General features: G+C 37.7%; 1 protein-coding gene across 4 annotated transcripts in view; it reads left to right on the top strand.

Annotated features, from left to right (window-relative positions):
* PCCA (propionyl CoA carboxylase, alpha polypeptide) overlaps window positions 1–18,781 on the top strand; it is a 335,923-nt gene that overhangs the window by 112,226 nt on the left and 204,916 nt on the right. For all 4 annotated transcript variants that reach the window (XM_005856400.2, XM_014536081.1, XM_014536076.1 and 1 more), the window contains one exon: window positions 17,432–17,510. In XM_005856400.2, coding sequence (XP_005856462.1) covers window positions 17,432–17,510 — 79 coding nt within the window. The remainder of the gene's footprint in view (window positions 1–17,431; window positions 17,511–18,781) is intronic.

Genomic DNA, 18,781 nt, shown 5'->3' with positions numbered 1-18,781 from the left:
AGAACATGGCAAAAGATCCTGGACAGAACCTGGCTACAGAACTTGGCTGGAGAACCTAGACAGAACATGGCAAAAGAACCTGGAGAACCTGGCTGGAGAACCTAGTGAGAGAACATGGCAACAGAATCTGGCGGGAGAACCTTGCTATGCTGATCAACTGAACGCAGCCTCCATGTCCTTCATTCATCGCCGACTCCGTCCACACCTTGGGGACCCCTGGACCTGCTGGGGTTGGACCCCAGCAAGCCTCCTCATGGTCGCCTGGCACCTGAGCATTGGGGCTTCCCCGGAGCACGAGCCCTGGTGTCTTGGGGGAGGGTAGCAGGGGGAGTGAGAGCGAGCTCAGCGGACACCCCGCATTCTCACCGCACCTTCATCCCCATCACCCCTGCCCCAGGTAACCAGAGAGAGGTTGCAGTCTCCTGCCCAGGTGCCGCGGGAAGTTGGTCGCCGCCACCCACCCCCAGTTTCCTGTCCCAGCCTGGGGCCTGGCCCCGATCTGCTGATTACTGTCTGCGGGGTGATTGGTGGGGCCATCAGGCCCCCGCTTGCACCTGCCTTGGCCTGGCGCCACCCGCTTACTTGCTCCACCATCCCACTGCAGTCCTGCTCTCCTAGGGGCCCATTGGGGCCGGCAGTGCCTCCACTGCCCCCTGCTGCCAGCACTGCGTTGCCGAAGCCCGCCATGTTCCCAGACACCCCCTGGTGGTCAGCACACGTCATAGCGAGCCGTCAAACTCCTGGTGGAACAATTTGCATATCAGGCTTTTATTATATAGGATATATTCTTTACAATAGGGACAGGTAAGCTTATCAGTTCCTCAATGATCTAAAAATATATTTGGCTTGTTGCATCTTGTTTCTGGTTGGGTTTGGCTAAATTATTTGGCGTTGGCTCATAGTTACATGTGCTTTGTTGTTAGTTTGTTTTGAAAACATTTACCTTAATAATACAGGTCCTGGATTTAAGAGTAGGCCTTAGAAAATCATATTTTATCTGAGTACAATGTCTCGTCACCAGTCATTTCTTCAGGCTCATCAACATTTTCAAAAAGCATTTCAGTTCTTCATAGGAAGATCTGCTAGATTGCTGAAGAAGTTGGACTGCATGGAACTGATTTGTGGGGTTTTTTTTTGTTTTATTTTTTGTTATTTTTTGAGGAAATCAAAAGCTTCTCTCTGGTTTGAAATCACTGGCATTCCTCAGAGCCTAAGAGGCATGCAGCATACCTGCTGGCTTTTGAGGAGACTTTCCTAGAACAACTTCATTTCATTGTATACTTTCCGATTTCAAAGTTCATCTTTCTAATTCTAGTTTAGACACTGTTGTTACTATCTACATAATGGATATAATATACTATTATCACAATAGTATCTACATAAAATGGGCAATCGTTGGAGGAATTTGGAGAAATAAAAATGGATGAGAAGAAAATCTTGAATTACATTGGCATGCCACATTTTAAATTATGAATCTTCAATTCTTGAGCATTTCCTTTGTGTAAATGGCAGGCTCCAGATTGGTTTGCTTGTTTTCATGTCTTGTCTTCCACTTTTTCAAAATAATCAGTGACCTTTAAAATAACCAGTGAGTCATGATGGGACTCTGACCAATTCTCATCGCTTTGTTTTTCTCCCTTAATATTTAATGCTGTGCTTTACTCACCTTTCAGATTTTCACTACTGATTCAATCTAAGGCTCTTTTCTTTATATTTGGGCACATCCTTGATGACTCCTTTTTTCCTATCATCTAATTCTTCCCCAGTTACTCCTTCCCATTTGTAAAATAAATGGTTGCAATCATGGTTATTAAGTATATGAGTGCTAGTGTTTTGCTTATGCTGAAAGAAAGGGAAGCCATACAGTTTGAAGTGAAATAAGACATAATAAAGAACCAGGGTCATCAGCTATATAAATCTTTTGGAATTTCCCTGAATTACCACGGAAACCTCCCATAAAACCTTTTTTCTCAAGTGCCAGCTTCCAACAGAAATGAATTACTTATTATTAAAGTCTCTTGGTTTTCTGAATTGTTTTGGTGATTCATCAGTTTTGTTTTCTACTAATTTCATTGAGATATATCACATTTTAACTACACATGATTTCGATGAGCCTTTGTGAGTTCATCTTAACAGATGAATTGATCATTGCTTCCATGGGAAATACTAGTATATTCCTAGTTCTAAACAAGTTGTGGATTGTCCATGTGTCAGAGCTACTTGTAAATTTCTCTGTTTTACTTCTTTCTGTGTTACATGGTAAAATGAAATTGATCATCTTTTACATGGCCCCTTCGCTCTGATGTCTTTACTTCTTTTCTGGAAACAAGAGGAGAAGTAAATCTATTCTGCCAAAGGAGGAAACTAACTGCATTGAGCATTGATGAATTAGGTGTCTTTTACATAATAGTAGCTCTTGTTTATGGAGCATTCTTTCCCAGTGGAAGGCACTTTGTGAATGTTATTTCTAATGCTAATTCTTGGGTTAATTATTTTCATTTACATTTAAGTAACTAAGGATTAGAAATGGTAAGTAATTTGCTCAAGGTCACTGGGCTACTGAGTGGTGGGCCTGCTTGAAATTTAGGTTAATTTAGCTCTAAAAACCATGGATTTTTCATTATACTTTAGCTAAACTAATGGGATTAAAGGATGATAGCTAAAACTTTGTTTAAAATACTGTAAAGCAGTTAAGCATGTTATATGTGGAATTCAAGAAACAGACAGTCTCTTATCACTGACGGGGTGTGAGACAGTTAAGACTTAATATGTTACTTCCAAGTACTTGTTCTTTGGCCTTTCTTGTCTTTCTCATTCTCTTTCCTGATTTTTTCTTTGACCTCTCTAAGTTTAAAGATATAGGACTCTTGATCCTCAGTTTATCTTTAACCCCAGAGATAGACAACAGAAATCAGTTAGCTTGATTTGCATTAAAGTTTGATCTTTTTACTGGATCAAAGGCCCTTAATACAATTAAGCCAAAATTGATTCTTAAAAGGAAAAGAAATTCTAAATCTAAAACCTGTCCTTTAACAATTTCCAGATTATTCGCATTCTTTTCTTTTGCCTAAAATCACAAATCATGCCTAATTTAAATATTTTTGATCCTCAGGTCCACCATGCTCCAAACCGGCTTCTTCTATAGCTTCTACATCTCATTAAATGTCACTTCGTTCACTCAGTGACTAAAACCCAAGTTCTATCCTAGTGCCTTTCTTCCTGTCATTCTATTGTCAGTCCGTCAATAGATACTGTCATTCTTCACTCAAAATATCTCTCATACTCACTGCTCACTATCTTTACTACCAACACTCTATTCCAAACTACCATTGTCCTTGCAGGGACTGTACTTTTTCTTAAACACTTCAAAGCCATTCTTCACATAGCAGTCAGTGTGATATTTTAAAACTCTAAATAATAGGGACACATTTATCTCATTTCACCCCATCCCTTCTTTAAAACCTCTAATGGCTTTTCATTGCACTAAGATAAAATAAAAATTCCTTACCCTGACTATAAATCTTTAATTTGTGCCCTAACCGGTTTGGCTCAGTGGATAGAGCATCGGCCTGCAGACTGAAGGGTCCCAGGTTTGATTCCGGTCAAGGGCATGTACCTTGGTTGTGGGCACATCCCCAGTAGGGGGTGTGCAGGAGGCAGCTGATCGATGTTTCTCTCTCATGGATGTCTCTAACTCTCTATCCCTCTCCCCTCCTCTCTGTAAAAAATCAATAAAATATATATATAAAAAATCTTTAATTTGGCACCTCCCTTCTCTCCAATCTACCTTCCTTCTACTGTACTTTAGTCACACTGGCTTTCTTGAACACACCCAATTTCAGGGCCATAGAAAATTTTTTATTTTTTATTTTATTTTTTTGGTAGGAGGGGAGCCTGGAATACTCTTGCTGATGTCCTCACATGAATGGCTCCCCTTTACCTCTTGGCTTAAATGTTAATGTCTTTGAGAGAAGATACTCTAATATTGCCACATGATCATTCTATCATACCTATATTATAAACTACTGCATAGTATTTATGACTTTTATGTATATATATTTTTCTTGTTTGTTAACTTTTTCCTCAATGTATTATTTTGAAAAATTTCAACCATAAGACATTTTGAAAGAAGTTTACATTGTGTACCTGTATACCCAACACCAAGATTCCACTATTTATCTTTTGCTAGATTTGCTTTATCACTTAATCTATCCATTTGTTAATTCATCTTAATATTGGTGCATTTCAAAGTACATTGCAGTTATTAGTGTGCATCCCAATAAATACTTCAACATAAATATCATGAACTGAATTCAATATTTCCATCAAATTTTGTTATCTCAAGGAGAAGTTTGTGTATAGTAACATGAACAAATTTTAAGTCTGTATGTTTGTTTTGATAGATGTGTCATCTGTATAGCCCAAAACCCCACCAGCATATTGAACATTACTGCCACTCCACAGAGTCCCCTCATCCTCCTTACAAGTTAATCCTCATACTCTTCCCTCACCCCTCCTCCCATGCCCAGAGGCATTTCTAAATACTTTTATTATCCCCAAAAGAAACCCTGTATCCATTAGTACTCACTACTTATCTCCCTTGTCCCTGGCAACCACTAATTTACTTTTTGTCTCTATGGATTTATCTATTCTGGTTATTTCATATAAATAGAATCATACATGTGACCTATGTCTAGTTTTTTTCACATATAGTTCATCATGTTTTATCATGTATCAGTACTTCATTCCTTTTTATGATTGAATAATAATCCATGTATGTGTATATATAGCATTTTGTTTATTCATTCACCTATGGAATGGCATTTGGGCCATTGCCACTTCTAGACTATTGGAAATAGTGCAGCTCTGAACATGAGTGTACATACATTTGTTTTTAATTTTTCTTTCTGGTCTTTGTAGAAGTGCTGGGTTATATGGTAATTTTATGTTTAATTTTTTGAGGGACCATCAAAGTTTGTTTTTGTTTTTTTTTAATAGCAGATGAACCATTTCACATTACTACGCGCAATGTAAGAGGGTTTCAGTTTTCTCAAATCCTTGCCAATAGTTTCCCTCCCTCCCTCCCTCCTTTTTTCTTCCTTCCTTCCTTCCTTCCTTCCTTCCTTCCTTCCTTCCTTCCTTCCTTCCTTCCTTTTTTAATATTGTGGTCATCCAGGTGTGTGTGGAATGATATCTCACTGTGGCAGATAGCATGATAAAAAAACATCATCCAACTATAGTATACTGTCAATAAGAAACTCACTATAGATTCAGAGACAGAAATAAATTAAAAGTGAAAGGATGGAAAGAAATACCCCATGCAAGTAGTAACTAAAAGAGAGCTGGAGTGGCTATATGAATATCAGACAAAATAGACTTTAAGTTTAAAACTGTTGAAAGAGACAAAGACATTACATACTGATTATTATAAACATACTATTATAAACATATAAACAGCGAAGACCAAAAATCTATGAAGTAAACATTGACAGAATTGAAAGGAGGAATAGACAGTGCTACAAAACAGTTGGAAAGTTCAATTTCACACTTTAAATAATGGAGAGAACATCCACAGAGCAGATCAATAAGGAAATAGAGATCTTCAACAACACTAAAAACCAATTAGACCTTACAGATATGTATATAGAACATCCAACAAGAGAATACACATTTTTTTTCTCAAGTAACTATTTATTAAAAGGAAAAGTGAAAGAGTGAATGATTCAGAATTTTTAGAGGAAAGGAAAAAAATAACATCAAACTGGAGAAGCATCTCATAAAGTATGTTCCTTATATTGCAATGTTATTGGGTCTTAGTTTGATTGGGAAATAACTCCTTTTCCCTTTTGTTGAATTATCTTAATGAATTGCTTTTCTCTAAAAATAGTGTGGGATTACTTGCATTAAATAAATTATTTTTTCTTTGTAAGTGATATTTTTATATTTATTTAGTTAATATCTTATAGTAAAATTGCTCATGTGTTGGTTTCCTTTATATTTCTATTACTTAAGACAATGATCATCACATAATACATATTCAGCAAGTGGTTATTCAGTGAATGAATTCAGATAGAAATATATGTGTAAGTTTATAAGTTAATTAAGTATAATCACACATTTTAAAGATTTTTTTTCACAACATTTGTTGATAATAATTTGACAATAATTTTTTAAAGCCCTCCTCCCCCCTTAATCTCTAGTTTTGTAATGGAGATACCTGGGAAGAGCATGAATATTAAGTATAAACTCTCAGCACATAGAGAATAATAAAAAAAAAATCTAAGATCATTCAAATAAATTGACTATGTGCTTTTTAATGACCAGTGCTATTCAATTCTTGTAGGCTGTCCTTGGATTCATTAGGCTGGATTAATGGAAGTTTTTTAGGACTCTAAGATTCAAATGTATGAGAGTCCTTTACTGAACATTATATCTTGACATTAACCTATGGTAGTGACCCCCCTCATGTTTTGCAAGTTAGGTTCTCCTTTATGTTTCTTGTTGGTATTAGTCTTCTGACTGCCTTGACCTCTGTCTCTGATTAATGTGTAAGAACAGGGACATCCTTTCTTCTCTGCCCTGGCTGTTTTCCTTTTGGAATGGTATAGCAATAACAAAAGTTGCATGTTTGTTTTTTTATATAGAAGAATAAATTGTTAATATTTTAGAAGGATAAAAATACTTGGCTATGCCCTGAAATCTTTTATTTTCTCTATTTCATGCTGCTTAGAAAATTTTTCACATGTATATAACTCTGTGGTTAAAGACATATTGAAGAAACCTTTGGAAAAAATATACAATTTATACCCTTTTTACAATCATATCCTGTTAATTTATTTTCCAATTTAGTCCTCAGTAGAAGATATCTTTGATAGTCTAAGGAGATTTAATAAGAAATGATAAAGGACAACTATGTTGAAGAAAATAGTGTTAAAGTGTTATTTTTGTGTGCATGTGTGAATTATATTAAAGAATGAGTTTTTTATTTTGCTGTTTTCCTATTATTTAAGTAACTAGAGGCCCGGTGCACGAAATTCATGCGGGGGGGGGGGGGGGGTTTTCTCTCAGCCCAGCCTGCCCCCTCTCCAATCCGGGACCCCTCGGGGGATATCCAACTGCCAGTTTAGGCCCCATCCCCACAATCTGGGACCGCTGGCTCCTAACTGCTCACCTGCCTGCCTGCCTGATTGCCCCTAATTGCCCCCCCGCCCCCGCCAGTCTGATCACCCCTAACCACCTCTGCCTGCTGGCCTGATCGCCCCTTACTGCCCCCCTCTGCCAGCCTGGCTTCCCCTAACTGCCCCCCCGCCGGCCTGGTCGCTCCTTACATCCCCCCTCTCCCGCTGGCCTGGTCACCCCTCACTGCCCCCCTTGCTGGCCTGGTTGCCCCCAACTGTGCCCCTGCTGGCCTGGTCACCTCCAACTGCCCCCTCCACCAGCCTGGTTGCCCTCAACTGCCCCTCCTGCTGGCCTTGTCGCCCCATGCAGCCTGCTTGTTCAGTCATTTGGTCGTCCCTCACTAACACCCCTGGCCAGCCTGGTTGCCCCATGCAGCCTGCTTGATCAGTTGTTTGGTCGCCCCTTACTGCCCCCACCCCCCACCGGCCTGGTCACCTCTAACTGCTCCCTCCCCCACTTGCTGGCCTGGTCGCCCCTAACTTCCCCCCTGCCGGCCTGGTTGCCCCATGCAGCCTGCTTGTTCAGTCATTTGGTCGTCCCTCACTAACACCCCTGGCCGGCCTGGTTGCCCCATGCAGCCTGCTTGTTCAGTCATTTGGTCGTCCCTCACTAACACCCCTGGCCGGCCTGGTTGCCCCATGCAGCCTGCTTGTTCAGTCATTTGGTCGTCCCTCACTAACACCCCTGGCCGGCCTGGTTGCCCCATGCAGCCTGCTTGTTCAGTCATTTGGTCGTCCCTCACTAACACCCCTGGCCGGCCTGGTTGCCCCATGCAGCCTGCTTGTTCAGTCATTTGGTCGTCCCTCACTAACACCCCTGGCCGGCCTGGTTGCCCCATGCAGCCTGCTGTAAAGTCCTTACTGTTACTGTGACGGTGCCTCGGACAATTTGCATATTTCTCTATTATTAGTATAGATGTGGTCATTGGAGGTCAGAATGATCGTCCCTGGGAGATGGGAACATGTGCTCTGTGTCCCCTTTCTCTTTCTTTATCACTGTCATTTGGCTGTTTAGATTTTCTTTTATTTATTACTCCAGCATACACATTTTGGGTTTAAGCATAATTTCACAACTTCTCTCTCTGTGTTACACCATATTATATTTGTTCCCACTATTTTTTTTTGTTCTTTTTAGTCTGTCATCTTTCTCTTGTTTTATTGTATTTATGTATTATTCTTACATACCTTTCTTTGTAACTGTGTTGCAAAAGGCTCTTTTTTTATTTTCCAATGGAAAAACTGAGTGATGATAAGGATCACCTACAGGTACCTTTTTTTAGAGATTGTATATATCTTTCGTAGTAGAGATATAAATAATTCATAGTTGGAGTACAACACATACATGTTTACATTCTACTTACTGGATAATTTAAGCCCAGATAATATGAATGTAAATGTACATCACCTTAGTGTTAAGTCTGCTAATCCAAAGGGTACACCGAAACTAAATTGATAATGATAAAACTAACATAACTAATTTTAATTAAAAGAGAACAATAAAATCAGTAGAAAATTATGACCAAATAAACACAGCATGTGTAATGCATTGGTAATGGAATTCATTTCCCCATAGTGCATGAATTTAAACTATCTCCTTATTTGTAGTCTCAAAAGGAACTTTTGAATGTGTCAAAGTCTTGCACAGCAGCCAAATTTCCCAGTAGATTCTGAATTATATTTCCTTGGAATTCTCTCAGTAATGTGCTAGTTTTTATTTGAATCTATTATCATTAGTTCATCAGAGCTCTAGTATTCCACCCTGTTGACCTTAAACAACAAAAATTTATTTCTTTTCATCCTAAGTCAGCAGTTCTCAACCTGTGGGACACGACCCCTTTGGGGGTCGAACGACCCTTTCACAGGGGTCGCCCTAAGACCATCGGAAAACACATATATAATTACATATTGTTTTTGTGATTAATCACTATGCTTTAATTATGTTCAATTTGTAACAATGAAAATACATCCTGCATATCAGATATTTACATTACGATTCATAACAGTAGCAAAATCACAGTTATGAAGTAGCAACGAAAATAATTTTATGGTTAGGGGTCACCACAACATGAGGAACTGTATTAAAGGGTCGCGGCATTAGGAAGGTTGAGAACCACTGTCCTAAGTGTTTATTCTTCATTGGTCAGGTAGTGGGGTGGGAAGAAGTTCTGTTCTGTTGGAGCCTTATTCAGGAAATAAGGCTGATGGAGGTTTTAGCATCTGCAATAGTCACAGATCACAGAGGCAGGAAGTAGAGAGGTCTCAATTTTGATATTAGCAGTGAGGCTTTTTCCAAGTTTCAGTGTTCAGTGTTATATTTCATTATGTGGTTTGCAATTTTTGCACCATTATCATCACTTAAATCCTGAATTCATCAACTCTCCATTTCTATTGCTTCTCTCTTTGTTTAAACTAGTTTCTCACTTAGAACACTATAATGATAGCCTACCATATAACTCCTCTGCTATTCTTTGGATTCTCTTGTAAGCAGACTCAGAAAGTTTATTGGGAGAATACCCTTGGGACCAACAGTGTGAGGGAGTGAAGGAAACTGGATTAAAGGAGAAGTTTAATTGGGTTGAGATGCATACTCAACAAAGGATTTAGCTAATCCTATAGAAAGCTCTGAATGTTTGTTGGTCTTTTATGGTAGTCTCAAATTGGCCAGTTGTATCAACTAACCATTGGGTGTAGGCTCCCCTTAGGAAGGGGCAAGACCTTAGGCAGAAAGCTGAGAGAAGATGTTAACTATCCATTACCAATATAAGAAAAGGGGAATGACCTAAATTGGTGATCTGGACAGAGAACCTTGTTTTATAAGATGACTAGGGGCCCAGTGCATGAATTCATGCATCTTGAAAGGAACTGTGGGCCACGAGGCTGCGGTGGGCACAGGGGTGGGTCTTGGCCCATCCTCTTGCCCCCGCCCAGTCCCTCCTATCTCCTGGCAGCCCCGCTCCTGCTGCCGCCGCTCCCACATGCTGACAGGTGTGAGTGGAGCCAGTGCCATCAGTGGGTGTGAGTGGTGGCTGCTGCCCCAATCGCCTCTCAAGAACAGGGGGAGGTGGAGAAGCCCTCAAGGACGATCGGGGCCAGCAGCTGCTGTTCGCACCCACTGATGGGGACTGGCACTGGGCGCCAGTGGCAGGTGCGAGCAGCAGCTCCGGTGCTGGCTGCAGGTGGGATTGCGGCGGGCAGGAGCAAAGAATTTTCAGTAACCACCAGAGTCTTGCCCCAATGACAGTGACCGGTGCCCTGCCCGGTCTGGCGCCCCTGCTCACCTGCTCTACCATCCCACTGTGGCTGGCGCCCACTATGTTCTGCTCTCTGCCGCCTGCTACTGACACCCACCATGTTCTGCACTCGCCCCTTGGTGGTCAGTGCATGTCATAGTGACTGGTTGTTCGGTTGTTCCGCTGTTCAGTCTATTTGCATATTAGCCTTTTGTTATGTAGGATATGTATTTTTTTAATCCTCATCTGAGGATATGTTTATTGATTTTAGAGAGAGAGATGAAGAGAGAAAGAGAAACACTGAGATGAAAGAAACATTGTTCTGTTGCCTCCTGTATGTGCCCCAACTGGGTATCCAATCTGCAAGGTAGGTATGTGCGCTGACTGGGAATCAAACCTGCAATCTTTTTGGTGTATGGGACACAGCTCCAATCAATTGAGCCATCTGGCCAGGGCAAGCCACTTTGAATACATCTTCTATGTGTGACTGAAAAGAGTGTATATTCTCAAGTTATTGTATGCCGTGTTTTATAGGTCAAACCTTCCGAACAGGATGTTCAAATCTTCTAGTGACATTTTGCTATTTGATCTCTCTTTTTTATGAGTGGATTTTCCATTTCTTTCTGTGCTTGTTAAGTTTTGCCTCTATATAGTCTTAAGGTAAGTTAATAGGTAATATGACAGTGTCATGTGTCTTGGCTAATTTTATTTTTTATCAAAATGCAGTGATTTTTTTTCTTTCAAATCTGATTTTATGTGATATTAATATGTCTAAACCAACTTATTTTGGTCTTTTCCTTGTGTGTTCCTCCATCTTTTCAATCAACTCATCAACTGTTGTTTTAGGTGTATCTCTTTTAAGTACATGCACTGATATATTTCTTTTTCTTCCATTCAGATTGGCAGTGTCTTTTATCCAGAGAGTTTAGTTCATGTACATTTATTGTGTTTACCGTTGTTTTTTGATTTACTTATATTGTCTGCTTTTTAAGTTTGTTCCATTTTGGGGGTATATTTGTTTTCTCTCTATTCCTGGTTTCTTTATAATGATTAGTTTTTAAATCTCTTTTGTTCTCTTTTATTCCATTTTCTCCTCCCATTCCCCTCCACCAGGATGGAAATTTTACACACTATTTCTATTCTTTCAGTGTTTATTGTAGAAATTTCAAATGGAGTCATTTCTTCCGGTATCTTCTGTTCTCCTAATCTAAACTTTTTTTATGCATTCACTTATTTTAAATTTCAGTATAAAATTTATTCTCCTACCAAAGAAATAAATAATGCTGTTTACCTGTTGATCCCTTATGCCTTTTCTAATATTTTCCTTCCTTATTTACCTCACTAATTATATATTACTATCTATCTATCTATATATATATAAAGCCGGAATGACCGGTCGCTGTGATGCCTACTGTGGCCAGCGAACTGGCCTGATGGGGGGTGAGGCTGGCCAGCCAACCTCCCGCGGCCCTTCCCACCCTGATCTAGGGTGGGATGGCTGGCCAACCCCCCCGTGGCCCTTCACCCTCGCAGCCCCTTCCCCTGCCGGCCCTGCCCCTGATCACCTCCCTACCCCAGTAGGGGGCGGGACTGGCCAGCCAACCTCCTGCAGCCCCTCTGCCCAGCTGGCCCCACCTTCGATGGGCCCCCACCACCCTGATCGGCCTGCAGCCCCTCCCTCTGGCTGGCCTTGCCCCTGATTGCGCCCCCTGCCCTAATAGGGGGCGGGGCTAGCCAGCCAACCTCCTGCAGTCCGGCCGGCCCCGCCCTTGATTGGCCCCCACCACCCTGATCTGCCCACAGCCCCTCCCCCCAGCCAGCCAGACCCTGATTGGGCCCCAATCAGGGGCAGGCCAGTGGGCCAACCTCCTGCCATCTCCTCCCAAAAGGCCTGGCCCCGCCGATTGGGGCTGGGCCGGCCGGACCCCACCCGTGCACGAATTCGTGCACTGGGTCTCTAGTAGAATATAAACACCCAGTGTTTATTTAGCTTTACCCCAAAGCTTATTTTTTTTGTTCATTGTTTCTTCTTTCATCCCTGACTTTGAAAATAGGATTATTTTTGTGTTGTTTTTTCTTCTGGAATTTACTCTTTAGAAATTTCTACCAGTAGTTAACTTGGTTTTTGTTTACATGATAGTGTATTTTGCATTCTTTCTTGAAAGATAGTTTTGCTGTATAGGCAAATCCAGGTTGATAGTAGTTTTCTATCAGCATAGCCCTGAAATCTTTGTTCTGTGTTCTGTAGCTATTGAAGACATAGCTCTCCATCTAGTTTTTGTTAGTTTATAGGCAATTTGTTCATTTTGTTTGACTGCTTTATAAAAATAATTCTTTATGAAGAATAAAATACATCAATTTTAAGTGCATAACAATGAATTTTAATAAATGTAACCACAATTAATATATAAAACATTTTTATCCCTTTTGAAAATGTCCATTCCCTCATTTTACATTTCCAGTAGCAGTGTTTGAGAGTTTCAGTTACTCCATCCTTGGAAAACACTTCATATTGCTTTTCTCTTTAAATTAAGTAATTCTAATGGATGCGTAGTTTTATTTCCTTGTGATTTTAAATTCTATTTCCTTAATACCTAATACTGTTGAGCATATTTCCACATGCTTAATGACCATTTATTAATCTTCTTTTATGAACTGTTTTTTTCAAATGTTTGCCCCCCCCCCCACACACACACATTTTAAATGATTAGGAGTCTTGATTTTTTTAAGCACAGTTTTATATTTACAGAATAATTGAACAGATAGTATGTGGAGTTCCATATATACCCCCAACCCCAGCCTTTTACAGAGTTTCTCCAATTATTAACATCTTGCATTCATGTGGTACATTTGTTAAGATTAATGAACCAACATTGATACATTATTATTAACTATAGTCCTTAGTTTAAATTAAGGTTCACTCTGTTGTATAGTTATGAGTTTTGACAAATACATAATGACATGTATCCACCATTATAGTTTCATACAAAATAGTTTCCCTTGGGCTTCACCTATTCAATGCCCCCAACCCCTGGCACACACTGCTCTTTTATTATATCTATAGTCTTACCCTTTCCAGAAAGTCATATAGTTAAAGTCCTACACTTTGACTTCTTAAACTTAGCAAGATGCATTTAAAGGTTTCTCCATGTCTTTTCACAGCTTGATAGCTCATATATATATATATTTTTTTTTTAGTTGAGCAACATCCCACTATATGGTTATACAACAGTGTGTTTATCCTTCCACCTTTTGAAAGATATCCTGGTTGTTTCTAGTTTTTGGTGATTGTGAATAAAGATGTTGTGAACATTTGTGTGCAGGTTTCTGTGTGGACATAAATTTTTAACTCAATTGAGTATATACCTACCGCTGGGTCATATGGTAAAATTATATTTATTTAGCTTTAGGTAAGGTCATTTTGCGTTCCTACCAGCAGTGAATAGCATTTGATGTTGTCAGTGTTCTGGATACTAGGCATTCTAATAAGGTGTGTAGTAGTATGTTGTTTTAATTTTCATTTCCCTGATGACAAATCATGTTGAACATCTTTTCATATGCTCATTTGCCATCTTATATCTTCAAATCTTTTTGTTGTCTATTCAAATCTTTTACTTATTTTTAAATTGGGTTGTTAGTTTTCTTTTTGTTGAGTTTTAAGAGCTCTGTATATTTTAGATACAAGTTCTTTACCAGATATATTTTGAAAATAAAGTTCAATTTATCAATGTTTTTCTTTCATCGATTTCACTTTTGGTGTTATATGTAAAAGTTTATTGCTAAATCCAAGATCACCTAGATTTTTCTCCTACTTATCTTCTAGAAAGTCTATTATTTAATATTGTATATTTAGGTCTACAGTCCACTTTGAGTTAACTTTTGTGAAAGGTAGAAGGACTGTGTCTAGATTCATTTTTTTTTTTTAACATATGGATGCTTGTTGTTCTAGTACCATTTGTTGAAGAGACTTTCTTTTCTTCATTGAATTGCTTTTGCTGCTTTGTCAAATTTCAGTTGACTATATTTGTGGGGGTCTATTTCTGGGCTCTCTGTTCTATTCCGTTGATTAATTTGTCTGTTCTTTTACCAATATCATGCTAACTTGATTACTGTAGCTTTATAATAAGTCTCATGTAGATACTTATATTTATGCCTAAGTATTCTATTTTTTTTTTTTGCTGCTAATGTAAATGATATTGTGTTTTTAATTTTAAATTCCAAGTTTTCATTACTGGTGTATAGGAATGCAATGACTTTTGTATCTTGAAACTTTGCTATAATCACATTGTAGTTTTAGAAGTTTGCTTTTGGTGGTGGTTGTTGATTTTTAGAGATTTTTTTTCATAGACAATCATATTACCTGCTAATGAAGAGTTTTATTTATTTCTTACCAGTTTGTTTAGCTTTCTCTTGTCTTAATGGTTAAGCTAGGAACTATAGGAGCATGTTTAATAGGACTAGTAAAAGGGAGCCTACTTACCTTGTTCCTGATTTTAGGGGGAAAGCATCTATAGATCCTCAACATTAAGTCTGAGGTTAGCTGTAGGTATTTTGTAGATGTTCTTTATGAAGTCTAAGAAATTTCCTTCTATCCCTAGTTTGCTGAACTCATTGGGTGTTGGAGTATCTGCTTATGTGGTCTTCTTTTCTTCTTTAGTGATGGATTACATTAATTGGTTTTTGAATGTTGAACTAGCCTTGCATAACTGAAATATATCCCACTTGGTCATAGTGCATATAATTCTTTTTATACATTGTTGAATTTTTTTCCTTTCAGCCATTTTATTTTTATACCTAGAAATTTTATTTTAATTTTTTACATTTTCTACTTCTTTCCTTATCATGATTATTTTTCCATTAAATCATACAGACAGTATTTATAATATCTGAAATTTGTAATAGTATTTGTAATAACTGTTTTAAGGCTTTTTATTTCTGAGTTTGTTTTTATTGACTATTTTCCTTCTGCTGTGGATCACATTTTGCCTTTTCACATGTCTCTTAATTTTTTATTGGATTGTAGACATTGTGAATGTTTAGATTTTGTTATTTTTATTTAAAGGATGTTAAAGTTTATTTTGTTTGATAGGTAAATTAATTGATGTTCAGATTAATATCTTTTAAGCTTTTTTCTTTCTTTCTTTATTTTTTTTTTAACTTTCTTAGGGCAAGTGTAGCATAGCCTTTTCTGGTATTCTGATTCAACAAGTATATCTTTGTCCATCTTTCTCTACCTTTTATGATTCTATCCTTGAGTTCATAATTTCTTTCAGTATACAACTGTGATTTTTTTTTTAGTACAATGTAAACACCTAATGTTTTAGGCAGGAGAGAGAGGTGAAGCTAAATATATTGTTAAAGAATTTCACTGACCACTGTGTAGTTTACTGGGACCACCTCTAGTGATGGGGAGTTCTGTTAGGGGGCTACTACAGGAGTCCTAGGAAGAGATGATGGCAGTTTGCATACTGGTAATTGTGATAATGGAGATAAAAGTGTGATCATTTTCTAATTACAAACAAAAATGACATTTCATGAGGAAGTTTAATGAACACCATCTTAACCAAATAAAACTTCATCAGGGAAAGTACAAATGGACTTTCTTTTCTTTTTATGGCTCTCTGATGTGATGTAAGAATGAAGGTATATTAATTTTTTTTGGCTTTCTAGAATATGCTTTTCCTAATTCTTTTTCTCTTACCTTCCTGTGACTCTTTTCTCTTCTGAATTCCTAATGATAGAATTATTTAGGTACTTTTCCTCATCCTAGAATATAAAGCTCCCAATGTGAAAACTATATGTTAATCTTTCTTCTTCTCACTACACTTATCATTGCTTTTAAAATGCTACTCCCGCATAAAGCTATCCTACACAGACATAACCAACATCAGAATTTTAAAAATTGAATTAATTATGAAACACTTAGGAAGCAAGTGCCTTTTTAACTAAGTTGAAGTTAAGAGTGCTATTTTATGGTTTAGAGGTCAAAGGTCTATGACCTTTGGCCTTCTCTTCCCTTTCCCTCTAAGATCCTATAGAGAGAGTTCAGTGCTCTTAGCCTCTAAGAGCGTCACAGGCCAGGAGGAGTCCTTTAAAGGCTCACTACTGACCTCTTCATTTTTCAGAAACAATCCTAAACAAGTGGCCTCAGGCATGTGCATCTCCACCTTGTTTTTCAGAAAACCTCTGAACAAGACTTTACAACTTCTCTTGATAATTGTTATAGATGACTCATGCTGTCAAAAATTTTACTTTGTAATAACTAGTCTAAATATTAAATCTTGCTAACTAACAACAATTTTTTGATTTTATTTTCTCTTATAAAACTGTACCTGGAAATATCCTTTGTTTGGGGCCTTATGTTGTATTTTAGTAATTCCCACTAGTCTAGGCATTCCCTGTTGAATGAATGGATTTAGGGCAATAGCTTCTCCATTGATGTCAGCAAGATCTGGAACTTTTGTAATATAATAGTCAGGGCTTGATTTTTCCCAAAACCATCATGTCAGTTCTTGCTGGTAAAAGCTGCAGGGGATTCCTGTGACTTTTCAGATAAAAATACCTCAAGCACTATAAATCATTACTTTTGAAACAAGGGAATTTAGTTTGTTATGCATCCAAGCAGCAGTTTTGGGGAATCATATGAGTGTGTGTGTGTATATTTGTGTGTTTCCTTAATGCTATATAAGTTGCTTCACGTATCTTTGGTTGGTTAATACTATATTTACTCCCAGTTTTGGAATTCATTGTCAAATAATTTATGTTTTCTTAGCTTTTGGTTTCATTATTGGTGAAAATGTTACATTTATTGATAGTCACTCTTTTTTTTTTTAAATGAACACACTCTCATTAAAAATATATGCAAGATCATTATACTGGTGTTATCTTTCTGACTCTAAAGAAAGGAACTTTTAAATAAATTAGTTATTGTCTCCTGCGTTATTGAACATGTGGTCAGTTGTCATGTTCCTGCATCCAAATGATCAAAGTCTGAACTTCTGTCTAATTCTTCCCTGCTGTTAGGCTACCCTGTCATGATCAAGGCCTCAGCAGGTGGTGGTGGGAAAGGCATGCGAATCGCTTGGGATGATGAAGAGACCAGGTGAGATGCTGTCCAAAATATACTTTTGATGAAAATTACAGTTACTAGAGTTTTATTAATCTGACAAGTAGACAAATATAAAAAACATAATGAAATAATTACAGTCACCATCTAATTTTTGCTTTTTTCCCAATTTTAGATGGGAAAAATTGGAATTATGCAGAAACTTCCTTACTTATATTTTCATGATGATTACCGTATTATAGGCAGGTTTTTACTTTATTAAACATTAAGAAAGGATAATCTTTTCATTTTTACAGTCTACTTTTAAAATTTACAGTTATGATTCCATTTTCTAGGCAAAAGTTACTAACATTTGATCGTGTAATTCTAAGTGCAGCCAAAGATTTAAACCACATATTTAAAAGGTGTCATTATTTCATTTGTTTATTACTCAGTATGTACTTGCTTTCATTTCCTTGTTTATAAAAGTAGTGAAATACTTTGATACTTTGATAGCATAAAATATATATTTTTTTGAATTTGAAATTACTGTATGTCCATTTTATAGTGCACTCCATTGTAAATTTAGAACATTTTTTATTAGTAGTTCAGAAATTAAAAGTATATTTTAAAACAGTAATTAAAAAACCCAAAGCATTGATTATACAAAATAATTTTTTGAAAAACTGTCTAATATGAGCAGGTTTTAGGGGACTCCAGATTTGTAGTCTTATTTATTTTCAGGATTGGTAGTAAGAGAGATTTATGTCATTTTTTGGAGAGGGGTAAAAAAAAAAAATCACTGAATAATTATTGTTGCATTTTCTACCCTTTACCCAGAAGTAAATTGGTCTTCTAAGCTGTTAATTTTGCTTTCTCCCTTTCTTTCTCTTTTCCTTCCCACTCCTCAAAATTTCTACATGACAGCAATCTGGAGTAGTTGGTATGAAAGTCATCCAGTACAATATTAAGTCAGAAATTAGGTTCTAAAGTGAACAAGGAGGTAAAAAGCTCCTAAAGGCAATATATTAGCCATTAAAATCTTTTGGGAAGACACCACATTGCGGACTTACACAGATAGTTTTAACGCTAACAAGAAAATTGTCTCAGAACACCATTGTGTCTTTTGTTAAGTGTCAGAAAGTAATTGGCTTATGATGTGGAGTGATGATATATGACAAATGCAGGTCTTTAAACCTCAGTCTCACTTTCAGAGTGTCACTGAGACCTGATATTGACTGAGATAATATCAGATTCTCTTCTCCCATCTTAAGCTTACCCTACAAGAATAAACTCATTGCATGGATGGCAATATTTGTTAAGAGTCT

Source organism: Myotis brandtii, unplaced genomic scaffold (genome assembly GCF_000412655.1).
Source record: "Myotis brandtii unplaced genomic scaffold, ASM41265v1 scaffold1028, whole genome shotgun sequence".
NCBI classification, from domain to species: domain Eukaryota; kingdom Metazoa; phylum Chordata; class Mammalia; order Chiroptera; family Vespertilionidae; genus Myotis; species Myotis brandtii.
The sequence above is the reverse complement of the archived record's forward strand: the minus strand, read 5'-3'. Positions and strand labels throughout refer to the sequence as shown.